Source organism: Corvus cornix, chromosome 1A (genome assembly GCF_000738735.6).
Source record: "Corvus cornix cornix isolate S_Up_H32 chromosome 1A, ASM73873v5, whole genome shotgun sequence".
In the NCBI taxonomy this organism is placed as follows: Eukaryota; Metazoa; Chordata; class Aves; order Passeriformes; family Corvidae; genus Corvus; species Corvus cornix.
Window position 1 is genome coordinate 53,296,698 of NC_047057.1, and position 19,165 is coordinate 53,315,862.

At 49.3% G+C, this 19,165-nt stretch overlaps 1 protein-coding gene across 2 annotated transcripts in view; it reads right to left on the minus strand.

The window, feature by feature from the left end:
- Positions 1-14,425, minus strand: part of RFX4 (regulatory factor X4) — an 87,659-nt gene extending 73,234 nt beyond the window's left edge. The window contains exon 1 of one of the 2 annotated variants that reach the window (XM_010410480.4): positions 14,010-14,425. In XM_010410480.4, coding sequence (XP_010408782.1) covers positions 14,010-14,052 — 43 coding nt within the window. In that variant the 5' untranslated portion in view covers positions 14,053-14,425. The remainder of the gene's footprint in view (positions 1-14,009) is intronic. The other variant, XM_010410479.4, reaches the window with a different exon arrangement.
- Between the last annotated feature and the right edge of the window lie 4,740 nt (positions 14,426-19,165).

The following is a 19,165-nucleotide window of genomic DNA, read 5'->3' on the forward strand; positions in this document are numbered from 1 at the left end:
TACATCTGACTTGGATGTGGTCATATCACTACCATAACTGGGAATCGCTGTATTTTTTAAGTGTATGAGATGAGAATCCCCATGTCCTAGAGAGATAGCCAAGGCTTTAGTAATAACAAAATTTGCACAATTATTTATTTCACCAAAGCCATTGCAATTGCATGAAAAACCCTCTCACGTGCCTTCAGCTCTAGATTGTCTCTCATACTCCGAATTTTAAACTCACCAACAAGCATGACAATTTACTTAGGGAGCTACACACAGCCTGACACTTCTTTCACATGAGTTTGCTTGCCACTGAAATAGCGCTATCACTGGAATAAGAGTATAAGGTTTGCTAGGAACTAAACCACTGTCTGAGCTACATACTAACTTGGATGGCACAGCTGCCAACAGTCTAGCTCCTTATCTTTATTCATGATTGCTCTTGTAATTTTTTGCCCCAGTTTCTCAAGGCAAATTTTAAAAAAAGTTGTGAGTAACTGTGAGCAAAGGTATCTAAAGGTAGGTAATGCAAATATGAAGGGACTACCAAATTGTAGTGGATTTGTAAGAGGACCTGTGGGAAAAATGAATATTTAACAGTGATGACAGACTTCATTTTACAGTTCCAGTGACAGAAGAGGAACTCCTCTCATGCATATGGAGTCTTAGCACCCCTCTGAGTTATTTGTTCATTGTTTTCAGAGGGAAGAGTTCCTCATCTCTTCCTGCAGCATGTCTTTGCCAAGTGTCTCAGTACCAAGCTGGCCAGCAACACTGTCTAGCTGCTCATGTGATCTTTTAGGCCAAGAGAAAGTGGTCGCAAACAGCAAATTTAGCAGGTAAAAGCAGTAACTCAAAAGCTCAAGAGTCTGACTGAAGGTCACAGAACTTCCCATTTCCATTTTGATAGCCCATGGTACCAACTGGAGAGTTCATGCGATGATATTCTATATCTTTTCTTATTAAGGAAACCACCACTGTCCTGACAGCTTCTTCTGTTGTCTGTCTCAGAGTAAGTGCTGAGGTTTGCAAGATCCATTGAGCTTTTCTCTGCAGAGATGATCTTGCTGAACGTGGTTTGAGACATGCCAGCACCCCAAAAACTCTGTTCATGCTCTCCATGTTGCATCACTGCTGTGGACAGAGAACTTCTAACCTCTACAGCTGTTAAATTCATAACGTCTGAGCAGCCTGCCTGCTTTGGCCATCCCTTAGAGTGCTGCAAATCTAATTTCTAAACGCTGTATGAAGGAAAGTAAGGAAAAATGAGCCAGTACATCTCATATTTTGACGAATGCAAGTGAAGACTACATCTTGTAACATTTCAATATCTTGGAGCAATTGGTCATACCAGCTTATAAGACAAATCACGAGTTTAAAACAGTCCCTTAAAGGCAAAAGAGATGATTCCTTTCTCTCAGGAGTAATGATTAGGAGATAAATCTGAAGTCTGACCCTCAAACAACTAAACACCTATTCTAGTACCTTCTGTATACAACATCTGGTCTGAGTAGAAGCAGATTCACGTTCTGTGTCTCTCTCACACCTTGCGGCACAGCACTGCTGGTTACAGGCACATCTGCCACCTGAGAAGCGTAACACTGCTGGAGTGCTGTGCAGGTTGGTTACAGCAGCACATTTAAAGCTTTTAAAGAACCGTGCTGCTTGAAAGAAAGCAAACAAAAATAATTTATCTACAAAGCCTCAGTTGAATGTAAAAGCAAGCCCTAAACAAGATCTTGCTTAGCCTGCACATGTGTCTGTGACATGATGGCTTGGTAGCCACTGGCTCCCATTGAGGGCATTAAACTTACCAAAATCAACTAAAATCAAGCAGAACAAGCTGCTTGGGACAGCCAATCACACAGTAATTTTCAAAACTTTAGGTTTTCATAGGTGATGTAATCAAAATGTTCCTCCTCTCCACTGTCAAATGAAAGGTTTGTGAGACCATACAAGGGTCACTGTCCAGCTGCTGTTCCCTGTGACAGCTTCAGCACATAGACACTCCTAGTCACAGAACAGCTCCCCTCTAACCATTGAGGAGCACCTGCCATACAGAGCCTGGTTTTGCTCCTTGCTGCCTCATTCAGTGCCATCGGCTGGCGAGGCACACAGCCTTCAGTCAGTGCGTGCGAGCTGTCAGGAACATCTTCAAGCTCCACAGGAAATCATGCCAGTGTCCTCCTTGGTCCTGCATAGCCATCTTCTGTTCTTCCAAGAGACCTGCTCCTCAGGGATGACAGTGACACATGGCCTTGGTGCAGATGGCAGAGCTGCTACCCTGGCAAGCTGCCAGATACCTCGGTGTTTTGTTTGCTAATCTAACTTTTTATTTCATTTCCAACAGGGGAAAATGTCGGGCATTCTTGTTACAGTCCTTTCTTTTGTTCTCATTTCTTGGCATACAATTCTATTGGAACTATTTCAGGGTTAATGGACATTGGTCCAGGGCACTTCGTAGATGTTGGCAGGAATGTTTTTGTTCTTTTTCTTTGACTCATGATTCTGGTAAAGCACTGTGAAGATTCACCATGATATCATAAGAATGCAAAGAATAACTCTCTTAGGTGTGAGAGAGCTCTTTCATTTTGTTTAGCCAGGTCTTCACTCCCAGTATTGATTTTCTACTGAACTATTTGATAAAGTATATTAAAAATTGACAAGCCATGTTTAAACTGATAACAAAAAGTACGACAGTTAATAATTTTTTAACTCCTCCAGAATACTTGGGTAGGAAAGCTGGAATTTATGAGATGCTCTATTCTTCTTATGCTGTGCACTGTGCAGAAGTTCATCTGAATATGATGCTTTCATTTAAGTATTCTGTCAACAATATTCCCTGTTAAGAAGGTGCATACCAAATGTAGATAAAGCACCCTCAGAAGCCCTATAATACAAGATGCCTCTGCATATTGATTCTGGTGTTTAGGGCAGCCTCTACTCTGGATCAAACAAGGTTTGTGAACTCCTATCTGTCCCCCTCTCTGGAATCACAAAACATGTTGCTTTTGCATTTCCAACTCAATATGCATGTTAATTAGGAGTAGCCCTTTCCCTCTCCCAGTCACACACAGATGTTATCTATTCTTTCATTTTGAAAAGTAAGTTTCACCAGACCAGTAAACAGCTGCTTGGTTTTTGCTTCATCAAGGCCATTCCTCATTTAGCGGCAAAGCAAACCTCACTTGGTCCAATTTCAGTGCAGTGACATTTCCTCACATTCCCTTAGTGACACTAGTATCTGACCAATTCACCTCCCCCAGGGCTGAACTTTAACTTAGATGGCTGTGCAACATGCAGCCGATCTTTTCATCGGTAAGATCATCACACACATCATGTGGCTTCCAAGCACCAGCCCTGCGCACAGCAAAGTGTGCCCTCATGCTTCCACAGCAGGATGTGTTATGGCTCCTCAGTCCTTCTGCATGAATCAGTGCAAAGGCTATCATTGTCTCCAGTTAAGCTGCAATATTTCCTTCCAAGGAAATGCAAACATGCCTCTTGATTGCTAAACCTGTTCTTACCCAGATTAAAGCTCAGAGTCTATTGATGCCCTTTTTGCCCCAAACTCCATTAACTTCTTATGCTACAGAATTAACATAAGACACGTAAGTGAGCTTATGGGGCCTTAAATTATGGGTACCTCTCCCATTTCTTACAGCCTGCAGCAGTCTCTGCTCACTAGCTTCTGAGTTGAACATTCCCTGCTGCCATGGTCCTTCAGTTCATCAGTGTGCATGAGAAAACATGGAGTCCTCAAATCCGTAATTCAGCTCTGCTTCACCATTGCACAGGGCTGGAATCATTTGGCTGAGCAGGAGAGCTGCGGCTCAAAAAACAGAATTTGCCTCAAGTACCCATGAAATGCTTCCCTCTGCCTCAGGAGCTGATGAATCCAGCAGACAGGCCAATTTGGCACAGAGATGGTAGTGCATCAGTAAGACAGGCCCACAAAGATGACAAAATGAAAAAATGTGAGATATGGGTGGGGGATACACAAAACACTGGTTGTGGGGCTCAGGGGGGAGAGAGAGGAGGGACAAGGCTGGATTTTGGAAAGGAGGTAAGAAAGAAAAGGAAAGAAAACAAAAGAATGAATGAGAAAGAAAAGGACATGGTCAGAAAGAAAAGATAGGAGAAAAGAAAGTAACTACATAGGTTTTTTGGGGTTTTTTTAATCAGGAGAAAAGAGGTCAGCTCCTAAAGGAATGAGGCTACAGTAAATATTTCTCATTAGAAACAACATCCAGTTGAGCAGACTGAAAGAACATGAGAAGACAGACACATATGTGCAAAGAATACATGACTCGGTGTTAGGACATAACCATAGCAGCAGGAAAGAGACAATCACTTGACTGAAAAAGAGTGTGAACCAAGAGATAGAGATACTGCATTTACTCAAATGGTGGCCCCTTTTCCTCCCTTTATGGATATCTACTCCAAACCTATCCATTGCTCACTACTGTCAAAGGATGCAGCCATCACATCACTCACAACCATTTTGTGCGTAAATATGGCATGCCAGACAGAAACAAATGAATGCTGTTTCTCTCAGAATGAACACAAAGAATACCTGCCTACCAAAACCAGCAGAGAGGACATTAATAAATCATCATAACATCTCCCCCCCAAAGACTGGTACGACTCCGAACTAATCTGTGTATACAGAACTAGCATTTCATGCTATTAGCTTTATAGTCTAAATACGGTTGACTAAAAGTCTTTGCTAAGTCCCAGTGTGCCTAGACTTACAGATTTGGAAACCTTGTATGAATTTAGCCCCTTCCAAACTGTGTCTTCCCTTCCTTTAGAACATATTATGAAAGTAGACCAGTGCTTTTTTAAAACTAGGAGCCTGGCTCTTCTGAGAAGACTCCAGTCTCCTCTGAACAATATGCAAAGCAAACTCAGGGAGGGAACATGAGAAAAAAGAGAAGTCTTCTTTCCTCCTTCTCTTTTTGCCCAAGACTCACCAAAACAAGAGTCTAGTATTGAATATTCAGCACTGAATACTAACTGCTCAATAGACGGTCTGTTTGCAGAGCTCAAAGTGGAAATGACCCAGCAAGGAGGAGAGGTGAACACGCTGCTCCATCCATGTGATTAAACTGCTCTGTAAATGCAGTCCTCCCCACTTCTTCCCACCTTGTTACAATGGAGGCCATTTGCTGCCCCTACCACAACTCACTTTAAAAAAATGTTTGCATTAGAGGGGCCCCTGCACCAGTATTGTCCCTGTGACTGTACATTTAGGATAGGAATGTGAGTTCCAGCTCTGGAAAACCTGTGATAGCCAGGCAGTCCAGCCAGCAGGATGTGTTACTGCCACTGCTTGGGAAAAAAGAAGCACAGGCACAGCTTACAGAGGAGCAGAGCACCCTGCTGGGAACAGTCCCTGCTTTCAGCCTGCGCAAGGCACGGAGTAAATCTCACCTGGCAGCTGTCTTGTTCTGCCATGGACTTAGAGGAGGAGTGCTGAAGACACCTCCAGAGTAAAGACATTTTGGTGTCACACAGTGAGCACCCAGGAGGCCAAGCTGGGACAGTGGCTGGTGTGCAAACACAACACACCACTTAGCAAATGTGTCATTTGTACTCTGCCTCTCATAAGGCCAAATGTCCCTTGATAACTAAAACATAGTTCGTTCTACCCTTAACCCCAAAAGAAGCAGCCTTTTACTTACACAAGGCACACGTTTCAGACCTGCCATGCTGAGAATTCCTGGTCTGGCCCTTGCACCACGTCTGTCCCCAGTGAGACCTCTGTCTCACACAGCACTGGGCACAGCTCCTTTCCTGCTGTCCCTGGGGTGCCAAGCTCGTTAGCCAGCAAATCTCTGTCCTGCTGCTTAGCCTGGTCTGACAGACAGAGACCTGGAGTTGAAGGGCTGTGCTGAGGGGTGGGTGAGTCCCTCCACCACCACACAAGCCCGTGCACCCAGGACCACCCACTGCAGGAGCAGGCATCTCTCATCACAGAGCTGCTGTGCCTTGATACACAGCACTCAGGGACCAGGACTCCACTTTCATATTGCCTTGCACCACTTTTTTTTTTTTTTTTTAACAGTGTCTATCAGGCCACCATCACCTTAAGGACCAGCCAGGAATTTTTGTTTCCCCGTGTTGCTTAAGTTTTTTTAAGGAGTAAAGGAGCAGGAAGGATTTTACTTTCCTCTTAATATCAGAGATGGCAACACCCAGGAGTAGGATACCTAGAAGCTAATGGCATTAAGTACTCATTTGCTTAATTAGGACATCCTGACACATGCTCATGGTTAAACTGAATGTCAGATGAGGGGGGGAACCACACAAGTCAGGTCGTTGAGGACTTTTTTCCCCCTTGAAGGATAGTGTTTTGTCTATTTTGTACAACCATCCATGCATTTTAACCAACAGATGGTCTGTTTTGGCAAGATCCTAGAATATTAGGAAAACATGCAGCCTTTCCTACTTGTCCTCTGACACAACTTTTGGTATTTTGCAGCAGATTTCACATTTGTCATAGGGTGCTGAAAAGTGTCCTTAGGTGTAAAAAGGATGTTCTGTGGGGTCTTTTGAATCAGGTGTGCATTGCTGTCACCATGGGGGAGTCGGCTTTGAAACACAGGTGATTCCACCCACCACTGGATGACCATTCATGAGACCCCACTAATGAATTGGGCTCTCCCTCTGTGTTTCCCTTCCTCAGCTGTAGCTGAGGTAGTTTAAACACTTCTGAAATAGTTTAGCAATTAAAAGGGTTCTAGAAGGGAGGGGAAAAAAGTATGTTAATCCTTCTAACATTGCATTTAGTGGTACCTCTACTTTTTGCTTTTTTCACTACTTTTAAGTTTCCCTTGTCACTGCATTTCTGGGATTTTATTGCTTTACAAGTATAGCACAAGTTAGATCTGAACATACAGATCTATACAAGAACAGAAAGCTCATGTCTTTTTTTTGTTGACCTGTAGATCTCATTTGCAAACTTATATTTGTGTATAAGACAAGTTCCATATAATGAATTTTACCTGACTTAATATGAGCATCTGTAAGTCTTGCCCCAAGTAGTCAAAACAGTTGAAGGAAACAGGAGAGTCTGATAGCATAATTCTAAGGAGTGGAAATTTAAAAAGAGAGGAACGAGAAGGTGAATGACAGCAAGTATTTCTACTTCTCGCAACAGTATTCTTTAAAAAAAAAAAAAGGCAGTGATTTCTAGCACTTGAAACTTGTAGTCCTTTCTTCCAGGCAAATACCATTTTTTTTCTTGATATTATCTCAGCAAGGAAATCAAAGCTCCTAGAGAAGAGGATTTTGTCTTTTTAAGTGTTTGAGTCCCTGCCATGGGGTTCATGAGCACCCAAAGCTCCAGCATGAAGTCTGTCAGAGTGATGATCACGGCGTCAGACTGTTTTCCAGCCTGGAAAACAGATGAAATCCCAGTATATGTCCCCAGCCTACTACTCTGAAATGAATGCCTCTAATTCCCAGAGCTATAAGTTTCAGGGAACCACTCATTCAGAGAATGTTCCAGCTATCTGAAATATATTTTTTGCTATTATGTTAATATTTGGTATCTTGCAAAAAAATGCTCAGCATAAGCTGCTAATTAGTTGTGAACACATCATTCATAGCTGTGAATCAACTCCTTGGTAGCAGTAACTTCCATCTCAGAGAAACTAAGTTCAATTACCAATAAAAGAAAACACAGTGCTTAACTGTAGCTGAAATGAAGGAAACAAGACAGCACTGAACCACACATTTCACATTTCTGTCTTGAGGCAAATTAAGCTGCAAATGAGCTTTCCCTTACTGGGTGCCGTGAGACCCAAGGCTCTATTTAACCCTCTCCACTTTTTCCTGATTTCAGATTTATCAGAAAGGGAAGAATGGTCGAAAGCATTTAATCCAACATGTGTTTATATGCAGAGAATGAAACCACAGCTCTTGCAGCAAGCAAGAAAGACTCTGACGCCGACTTTACACACCGTTTCTCACACTGGCTAGTATTTTATAGCTAATAAACTACTCTTGCTGCAAATCTCCTGAGAGAAAATAAATATACATGAAGACAGGCCAGTACTGCTAGTTATGCATGTAAAATAGCTATAATTAAGTTATTACACATTCCCACTCTGGGGAGGGATCATTACATGTTAACCTTGGGCATCTGCCCTCTCTCAGGAACACACATGGCCTTCAACAGGTGTTTCCCTCGTGGAGCCACTGCAGGATCAGTACCAGTCTCTAACAGCAAATTGTGTTAGTTCTCAAAGTTGACAGAAACTCCCTAGTGCATCTATACAATCCTACCGGATCTAAAAGACGTGTGTAAACATGCCAGTGGTACAGACAGCTTAAAAAACCCATGCAGGCCTCCACTGGCTTAATCATCACCATGTACTCTTCCTTCCTACACTTGTTATCTATAGGATCGCTCAGCCATCAAATACCCTTTATGATATCCATCTTCCTGACCAGTATGTCAGTAATCAAATCCCCTCGGCTGCTGGGACGCTGGGCTCCAGCGGGGTCGGATCGTACCGGGTATTCATTTTCACACACAATGAAACAAATAGAAAACCCAGCACAGATGCTCAGGAAATTCACAAACCTCAGTGCTCACAGAATCGTGAGCTAATTACTTGGACTCCAATGTCACATCAAGTATCCACCAAAGGACTGACCTTATATTCGTATTCGTTACATGACAGCCCACCACTGCTCTCAAGGCATTGTTATGAACCATCAAGCCCCAGCTGTATTTAAGGCCACCTCTTCAAAAGTCTTGATCTGAAGAGGTATTAACATTTCATCACCACGCAGATTTCAGTGATCCCAAAGTTTGATCTTTAGTTTGCTCTACTGAAATCCTGTGTATGGAAATAGTATTCCAGAGGATGCACCTCTTTATGACTGTCCTAACTTGCAAACCAGCTGCAAATTAAGCTAGCGAAATGCAAAGGTGTTTACATTCAGAGACACTGCCGATTTTACAGCTACACTAGCCTTCTTCCTTGCCGGCACTCTCACTGAAAACCAGCTGAAAACCAGCCTGATTTTCTAAAGGCAAGCAAGCCGACAACCCCGATGGAAGCGGGATACTCTTCCGATGACTTTCTGTGGGACAGCTGTAGCAGCATCACAAGTATCTTAGCACAAAATGGTCCCTTCTAATTTTGAGAAGATCTTTTGCTCAATATATGTTTACTATGGTAAAGGTGCACCTGAAACAGACCAGCTGTGGCTACAGGTTTCTTTACAGTCCACACCCAAAAGTTTTATCTGTGAGAATCCAGAGTCCCTTTTGTAATGAGGGTTACACTCAAAATCTTGAGGACTGTAAACCGTAAACTGCAACTTAAATAAATGAAATAGTTTCCCATAGTTCTATGGCTATTATTATGCAAAACCTTGTTTTAGTTCTTTTTTCTCTCATCCTTTTAAAGATCTTTACTGCAGGTAAATATTGCAGAGCAGTGAAAAATATCCCAATTTCCCCTCCCTAAGAATTTTAGAATTAATTCATTAGCAGACAAATCATAAAATCATTCTTTTTTCTGAATCAGACTCAGAAGATGAACTTAGGTCAAGGCAATTTTCACCACATTTCAAACCTCTTAAAAATCCCTACCGATTTTACAAAGTTATTACAACACCCTCAGGAATGAAGACCTGATCCAGTGATGGGACTTGGGTTTAGATACCTGTTCTGTTGCTGCTGAAGACAGAAGGAGATGCCAGGGATCAGGCCCTGCTGTGCAAACATTGCCCAAACAAACTCTGCAGCTCGCAGGAAAGGAAACATTTTTTATTGTTTTTTAGGGTTTTTTTTTTCCTGCTCCATTTCTTTGATTTGTGAAATTTTATAAGATACAAAATGACATAGACAAATACTCAGGTCCAACTATATAAGGGACCAGTGGTATTTCTTCTGCATCTCCATATCATATCAAATTTAGGATTCAAAAGAATCATTGGATCATCCTAACTGCTCAGCAGATTAGAGCCTTTATAAACACAAATTCTAAAGCAATAAAGAACTTTTTTTTCCTAATTCGAGTAAAACAGTATGAAAAGTACTCCATGAAAGTAAGGGAAAAAAGCCAACACCAAGTTTCCTCTTTACTGTGTTGCAATAAACAAAGCAAACAGTTTTCAGAAGCAAAATCAACTGTTCGTTTGGATTAAACAAATCAGGACCTAAGATCACACACTTCAGCATCATACATATGTTCTGAAATGTCACAGCTCCATTCCCAACTAGCATTCAAGTATTTACTATCAATACTGGTAATTTCATTAATTGAACCAGGATATGAAAGCCATTAATTCTCTTCAATCAATGCTTAATATGCTAGATCCTTTTAAAATGGCAAGCTCATAGCAAAGGTCACCCACCACTGCCGCAACACCTGTCTATGTTGATAAGAAGATAGACTGAAATCTGGCCATTGCTACAAAGTTTTTAACCCAGCCGGTGGAAGCAGCTTTTCGTGGTTCAAATAAACTGCTTTAAGGGCCTAATCCCAACGTCCTTGACAGCACTGAAAGGCTTTCTGCTCATTTTAATGGGCTTTGGATCAGCTCCTAAATCTCAGCTTCAAGTCCCAAGGATCTCATCCATCTAGCGCCTGAAAACCAGTGGAGGTTTTGGCTGACTCCAGCACTGAAATAACAAGGGATATTTACTGAGCTGTGCAGGAAAGTTGCGCTCCAAGAACGCGCCTGTGTTTCCTTGGGCTCCTGCTCCCTGAGCGGCGCGGCGGGCTCTTCCCCCGGGAGTGCCGCGGAGCAGGAGGGTTGGCAGCCCCCCGGGAAATCCACGCAGCCCCGCGTTCCCGGCCGGGCGGCATCCTCCTGCGTGGGACAGCTCCTGCGGGGCGGCGCGGGGGCGAGGCAGCGGGGCGAGGGCTGTGTCCCGCGGCAGCGCCCCGCATTCACCGTGCCGATGTCACTAGGGGGGGCTGCGGCTGAGGAAAGCCGCTATGAGCGCTCGGGGTCGTCCGCAAAGCTTCCCCCGCCCGCCCCAGCCGCCCCTCGGGGCGCCCCGGGCGCTGGCCCCGAGCACACAGCCCGCCACCGCCCTCCTGCCAGCCCCGACTCCTCCGGGGTGAGACGGGGCGGCGATGCCGCTGTCCCCGGTCCCCCGGCAGCTTGCGGGCATGGAGCTGTCGGGTGCTGGCGGGGCTGCAGGGTGAGGACAGGGCCGAGCGCAGGGCAGGCGGCGGCGGCCGCGCTCCCGCAAGCCCCAAAAGCCAGATACAGCCCCCGGATGACCCCTTAGTGCCCCACGGCGAAGGAGCGGGTGAGTCCGGCGGAGACTGCGTACTTCCCGCGGCGGCTCGACGGCTCTCGGCCCGGCTCGGGGGAATTACGAGCTTGTGAAACCAGCTCGGGGGCGAGCGGGCGGGCGGCTGACGGGGTTAAAGGCGGCGGCAAAACGATGCGATGGAAGATACCGCAAACCCAGCGAGAAGGGCGTGTGGCCCTCCCGTGGGGGTGTCCCACTCCGCGGCCGCGGGAGAGCCCCGAGGGCAGCGGGAGAGCCCGGAGGGCAGGTCCTCGCCAAGCGCCGCCGCGCCGTGCCCAGCCCGGGCCGTCGGGGCCGGGCGCTGCTGTCCCGCCGGCCACCTGGGGTTGGGGGCTCTCCTGGAGCCCAGGCGGCCAGAAAGCCCTTTGGCCTTGGTGACAGCCCCCACGGGTCACTCTACAGGTTAGAGGAACGGGGGCTAAACTCGATGGAAGCACACGGCGCTGTTGGGGGAAGGTGAAGGATCCAAACCGTTCCCCCACCTTAAAATTAGAATCGCGGGTATATATATTTTTTTTTTAATCCCTCTGGTTTAGGGAAAATCTGTTGAAGATAAATTAAAACATGACTGATTTTTTTCAATGAAGCCATATTTCTCCACAATGCAAAAGGATCTTTACATAACAACTGAAACTCAGGAGAAAAGCTAATTGGATTAAGTCCTGTGAAAGGGAGGTTAAGGTGTCTGAATGAGACAACTGCAAAGCTCCACTTTTCTTGCCATCTGCTTAGCAAGACTAAAGTGTTTTCTGATTAATATTATCTTAATCAATCATGCTGCCACTTATTACAGCCTTACTGAAATTAAGAAACGAATACTACGGAGGCTCAGCCCGAGAACGGACAATTCTCAAAGGAGGGACTGAAAACGCGGGGCTTTTTTTTTGTTAGGTTTGATTTTTTTTCTTTCCGTAAAGACCCATTCCTCTCGACAACGAGATGTTGCCGGCAGTCCCCTTAATCCCGCCTCGGCTGTGCCGCCGGACAGGAAGACAACTTTCTCTAACACCCTCCTTAGCTCCTGCACACTCTCTGACCCGAACTCAACGATTCTTTCCCCGCCGAACACTTTCTCACCGGAACAGCCCGCCTGGGTTTTGTCCCGGGGACCCGGCAGTAAATGTGGCCCAAACCTGGCTGGTGTCGCCGGTGGCCGACGAGGGGCCGAGCTTACCCGGTGCATCGAGAGCCCCGCGCCGGGACCGCTGCAGGAGCAGCCGAGCCGGGTCGGGCAACACCCCTCCCCTTCTCTCTCGTTTCTCTTGTTTTTAATCAATATTTAAATTTTACAAAACGCCCATCGGCCACCTTTGGAACGAGGGATGGGAAAGCCCTTCGCGGGTTTGTGGAGGCACGGAGCGAAGCGGTTCCGAGGCGGCACTGCATTTCCCTACCGCCCCTTGCCCCTTCTCCACCTGCACCAGTTACAGCGGCACAGCGCCGGCAGCCCCGGAGGAGCCGGGCCGGAGCTGCGGGGCCCCGAGGGAGCGGCGGAACGCGGCCGCCGAGGCCGTCGGGGAGGCGCGGAGGGGACCCGATCCCGCTGCGGGGCTGGGGCAGCTCAGCTCCGCGGCCGCCTCGCCGCCGGGCACGGCGCTCACAGCAGGCGCAGCGGCTGCCGGAGGGGACGGGCAGATCGGGAGCGGGCGGCGGGAGCCCCCTCCCCGGGCTGAGCCCTACCTAACCTGCGAGCTGTCCGCCTGGGGAACGCCTGGGCGGGCAGGCAGGGAGGGAGGGGAGAGGGAGGGGGTGTTCTCCTGTGCTAATAAGATAAATGAAATTTTCAGAGGTAACTGTGTCGGGCGCCTGCCCTCCTCTGCACGCAGAAGCTCCAGGGCTGCGCTCCGCTCAGAGCGCAGGGGCTGCGGCGGGTGGAAACCCCGGGATCGCGGGCAGGGCGGCGGGGGGGGAGCGGGAGAGCAGGGGCCGCCGTTTCGGGAGGCTGCCGGCTGACAGCGGGAACACCTAGGCCTGGGCCCTGCCCCACATCCCCCGCCGCCGCCCCGGGCCGGGCCGGGCGGCAGAGGCCGCCTTCGGGTGGCGGGGCGCGGGCTGCGGCCCTCGGGGCTGGCGGCCTCGCCCTGCGGCTGTCCCTGTCCCCTCCCGCCGGGGCTTCTCCCCGCTGGCGGCGCCCGCTGGTGGGACTTCGGCCGCCGTTCTCCCTCCCGGTTACAGGACCGGCCAGGGCATCTTTTGGAGGTGCGGGGAAAGAGAATCAACCCTGCCCTTCCCCGAACTTCCTTCCGAATCGGCCCAGCCCCGACTTTGCCCGCGGGACAGGGTGACCTCGGTGCTGGGTTTGCCCTAAGCCACCAGCCATCTTCCCTAGTAAACGTCGTTTTCTCGCCCAAAGAGTTTTCTCGCCTCGTTTCTGCTCTAACCTAAGCGAGCGCCTAAAACTAGAAGCGGAGAGGCAATTAGTTTGCTGGCCGGCAGCCTATGAAGAAAGGGGAAAAAAAAAAAAAAAAAAGAATAAAAGAAAAAACACCCTCTGCTCCATCGTATCTGCAAGTGGAACCGTAGGGCTCCTCCAGCCCGGGAGCGAGAGCTCCCCCTCCGCGGCCCCGCACCCCGCTCCCCCGCACACGCCCGGGCTCATTTGCCTGCGAGGCCGGTGCGGCGGGCGGCTCCCCCGCTGCCGCCCGCGCTGCCCCCGCCGCCACGGTCAAGTTGAGAAGTCCTCCCTGACGGGCGAAAGGAGCCCGCTGCCTGCGGGGGGGGGACTTACCTGTGGAGTCCATATCGGGTTCCTCCAGCAACCCGCAATGCATGCTCTTCCCATGGACGGGACGGGAGCCCCAAGGTCCCGGGGTGTGCAGAGCCCCTATCTCAGAGATGCGCGGGGAGATGGAGCAGGGTGGCGGCGAGGGGGTGGGGAGAGAGGGCAGAGGCAGATAGTTGGGGAGGGGGGGTGTAGAGCGGGAGAGAGGGACACTCCGTAATCCAGCAGGGCAAAGCCAGACCCGTCAAAATGTTTGCGGATGTTTCATGGGAAAAAGCATCATTTTATAGAAGCCCTGATGGGAGAAATGTCATTGATAGGCCAGCCAGCCTGATGAATGGCTGCTACTCAGATGGGGATGTGGCAAGGCTCAATGTGAAGCCCATTGTGATGCTGTTTTGAATAAGAAAAGCTTTCCTCCAAAAAGGGGGGCCTTAGATCTACGCAATCCCAACACTTCGACTTCCCTCTTCTATTAGAGCATTAGAAACGTTTTTCTTATTTAAAGTTCCAGCGGTCTTTCCACTCCTCCCTTCCCTCCCCCAGCCCCCACCCAAGGTCCTTGGCTCATTACAGACCGAGATCAAAATTGGCTTAGATCTTCAAACGGGCAGTAGGTTTGGGGTTGTGCTCTTTGGGGCTGCCGGGTGTGCGTGCAGCGCGGCCGAGCTCCCCTCCTCCTCCTCTTTCTCCTCCTCCCGGTGGGCTCTGGGTTGGGATCCTTCGCGGGCACATGGCACTGGAAGCTGCACAGCTTCCCAAATATCTTGTAAGCTTAGTTTATTGGAGAAAAAAAAAAAGGGGCGATGTGTGTGGGTAGGAAAGGGGGGTGTGAGGGGAGAGAGAAGTTACCAGTATCTCGGCAAGCGATGCTGGCACTGCAGACCTGCGGCAGGGACTCCCGTGCATCTCCCCGGGCCTCAGGAAGAGAGGGCAAGGCGGGGTGGGGGCCGCTCGCCACCGGCTTGTCTGGCAGCGGAGAGTGGCTGACCCGGAGAGCTTTCCGTGGGACCGGGAGGAAAGCAGGGGGGTGGGAGACCCCGATTGCCAAGAGAAATGAAGAACCAAACCGGGTGCGTTTTCAGACTGGTGTTCTCCCAGCTTCAGTCCGAGGATGCGAGGATCCCTTTTCGGGTTAGAGGATTGCGGGGGGAGAGTGGGGCAGGACAGAAGCTGGAAAAAGTTGCTTATTCTGCATGCGGTTGTATGTGCTGGAAGTGGAAGTAAAAGTGCAAAGCTAGGGCTCTGATAAAAGTGGCTGGTTTAGGGAAGGAAAAGCTGTGATTAGAATATGAATAGAGCTCCAGGAGAGGAAGAGAAAGGGGGATTATAGCTGAATTACTTTGACCATGGACAGAGCCAACGTTTTCCACTCTTCTCCCCCTCTCCCCTCCCTACACCCAGACTACCCCCCTTCCCTCTCCCCTTCGGGAAAAAAAAAACCAACAAAACCACCAACCCCACACAGCAAAACAAGCGGCGAGGTTGCTAAAGAGGAAGCCCGGCACTCCGCGGTGCCTTCGCATCCCCAGGCGGGCCGGCGGCGGGGGAGCCGGCGGGGCACCTCGGCCCTTGCGGACCGGGCCGGGCGGGCACCGGGGCGGCCGCTGCGCAGCTCCACAGGCCGAGTTTCGGCGTGGGGAGCCCAATGTGCACGAAGAGAAGGCCCGTAAAAATAATACCGGAGAGAGACAGTGCAAAAACCGAGTCTGCAGCCGGCGGAGAAGCCCTCGCGGTGGCGGCAGGGACGCCGGCCGGCTCTGCCCGCCGCAGGGACGTGTCCGGCGAGGCGGCAGCAAGGCCTGGGGAGGCTGATGCTCCTCCTCCCTCTACCCCACCAAAAAACAACTCCAACCCAACGCAAGGGCTCTGCTCTTTCCTGGCGGCCATGGCAATCCCTACGGGGAACTTCCATCTCTCCGTTCCCTGCACCACCCGCTTGCCGCCGGGCTGGCTCTGCTCCAGGCGGCACCGCACCGGGGCCCCGACGGGGGGGCACGGCCGGCTCTGCGCCGCCGCCTCCCTCGACGGCGCGGCCTGGCGGCTCCTGCTGCCGCCCCAGCCTTGTCCGGCAGGACCCATCGCCCCCGCCCCGGCCTCCTCGGGGCTGCCGGGCCACCGGCTGCCGCCCCCGCGGGGCTCTGACCCGGCCGCCTCCCCCCACACCGCCCGTATCGGGGAGCGTCCCCTTCCCACAGCAAGGGGACACGCTCAGCCCCGCCGCTAAACGCCCCTGTGGGCCGTGCGGGTGGGTTTTAATTGTCACCGCTAAAAAGGGTGACATTTCCCCACCTCTTAATGGTTTTTTTCCCCCACTTTGTTTTCCCCCAAGGCTTTACCGTGGATGGTGCGAGCCTTGAGAGGAGCCCGAGGGAAGGTCGTGGGCCCCTCGGAGCCAGCCCTCCCTTTCCGGGAGAGCCCCGGGCCCTGTGCGGGAGCAGAAGCCCCACAGAAACCTCAGGGGTATTTTTGTCTGTGAGCGGGGCTCCTCTTTAAGGGGTTTTGAAACCCGCATCAGCTTTAAAACCCAGGAGATGCCGCCGGCGCTGCCTGTACGCGGGGAGTTACCTGGTGCCCGCATGGCTTCCCCCGGGGGGCCACAGCCCTCGGCAGCTCCAGGGGCTGAGGCGCCCAGCCCTGGGCCGGCACAAGCCCGCGGGCACTCGCCATCCATCGCTCTCTGACGCGGGGAGGTGCCCGCAGGCAGGGCCTGGCTTCTGCAAGTGGGGAACACCTGCCGTGGCAGCCGCACGGGCTCCATCACGGGCACCCTGCGCTTGCGGGAATTCCACCTTCACCGGTGTAAGGTTCGGAGATGCTCTCGTGTTGTTGACGTTCCAGAGATGAGCAAAATGAAAATACAGATTTGTGAACACAGGGATATGTTCTTTCCAGGGGTGATGGGGACGGGATTTAGCACAGCCTGGATGTCTACAGGCTTGGGCTGTTCTTTGACAGGATGCAAAGGTGTACATTCTCTGTGAAGGACAGTGTGTGGGCAGGATCAGCAGCAGCACTTTTGTTAGACCAGAGGTACTTGTTGCAATGTGTTTACTCCCTGCCTCTCCGGGTTAGTTCCCATCCCCACATTCTTGTGGAATATATCAATGCTGTTGCCTTCCTGCTTACCTAATCCCCCCTCAAATGTTTCAAATCACCCCTGTGTACTTCATAGCTCCATTATGGTTTCTTGTTTGGGTTTTGCTTACCTGTTTAAAAAGAATCACATGCTTCTGGATATCCCATGTGACACTCATTAAAGTACTTTACTCTTCTGAAAGCACAGAGCATCTCCTGTGCTGCAGGCTGGCAGTTTTCAGACGGCAGCACTACAAGTCACTAGCTGCAGTTTTTGATTTGATACAATGGGCAAATCTCAGCAAGGATGCAGAAAGTGTACAACTGGGAATTTTCACTCCAAGTTCGTGCCTGTGCAGATCATCTACAAGCCATAAAATATACGGAGATTAACCCTACACTGCATCAGATGATGCATTTTTAGTGGAGAGGGATTCTGCTGCTATTTTGAAAATACTACTACTTCTATACAAGAAAGAATACAAACTTGTGTTGGTGCAGGAGGGAAGAGCATGATCATTAAGAGAACAGAAGACACATTCCAGGGTGCTGAACAACTGGATGCAAAGCTGACATACCACTTTAGGTGGCCGACAGAAAATGAGTTTCTTTTGATGGTTTAGCAAAGCAGAGGCAGAGTGGAAGCATGATAGTTTGTATCAACTTATCATCCACATATTTTGAGATTTTTCAGAAAAACACATTTCTAGGACTGTCTTCCACTCTGCAGCTGTCTGTGCCAGTAGGGTGTGACCACACCTTTTTTGCTGTAAAAAGCTCCTTATGCTGGTATTAGACTCGGAGAATCTCTACTGAACTCTAACAAAAATTTTGCGGGAAAACACTAAGAACAGCATTTTCAACAAAACTACTGGCACAGGAACAAAAAAATACAAACTGTTATCGATTAATTTAGGTAATTCTACTTAAAGGCAACTTTAGGCTGAAGTTCTACAGAAGTTTTCCCATGGACTATCAGAGACACCAGCCCGCATTAGTTTTAGGAATGGATGGGAATTGCTTGTGAAAGGAGTTACATAAGATGGTTCTTTGCCATACCAGGGATCTGAGTTCAGTGACTCAGGGGATCCTTCTGGATCCGATGTATCTCTGTGCAGGCTGTAAGACTGCTGGCAACAGCCAAACACACAGTGACACTTCATTATTTTAGCAGTGGCTGCAGTCTGTGAGTGGTTCCATATTTTCTTGCCTGAGCCAGCAGCCTCCTCCTCTCAGTATGAACCCATGCTTCTGTCAACCCTCCTTCCCAGCTTTATTCCTGTTTCTGCTGTCTTCATCTATTGGGCAAATCCCATGGAAGAAGCAGAGAAGGATCTTGTTTCTGTACTGGCTTCTCTTTCCCACTTACTCATCTTTATTACCAGAACAGGAAATGTTAACTTTATTTTACATATATTAACACCCTGAGGAAGCTATACGTATAGGTGAAGGACAGGATATGGAGTAAGCTGACAGATGACTTCTGGAATCAACTCTGTGTCTGTGCTTGGGGAACATGATGCTGACAGATGCAGGAACTGGGAGAGGAACATCAAAAGGCTGCCTAGGTAAACACGTGCACCAATGCCTTCAAAAGCTTTTAACTGACATAAGCACCAGGAGAAAGTGGCCAGGGCAGACGCATATGCAGGTATCGGGGAGAAAATGAGCAGAAGAGCAGAGGCATGCAAATGATGGATTGCACATGCACAGAGCAGGGGGCACCTTCCTTGTAGCTGGGAAGAAAAGTAACATGAATTACAGCTGGCATGCTGTTAACTGTAGACATTTCTGAAGCCAAGTTTTGTTGATGATGAACACAGTCAGCTTTCAATGATCTTCTCTTATTAATGTCTGTGAAAGGAATTTTGCTCAGCCCGAGCTCTCTTCTGTTTATAAAGTAGTGCAGTGACAGTGTTGCCAGAAGTGATCAGTGGAAATAGCTGGTTCATGCTGGTCACTGGTCAGTCTGCATGGAGGAAGGGAATTCACTCTCCTGGGTAGTATCAGCATCCACAGGAGTTGAGAACTGCTGCCCCAAGGGGTGCTGCCCAGAATGCTCGGCCTGGGAGACACTTGCTGAC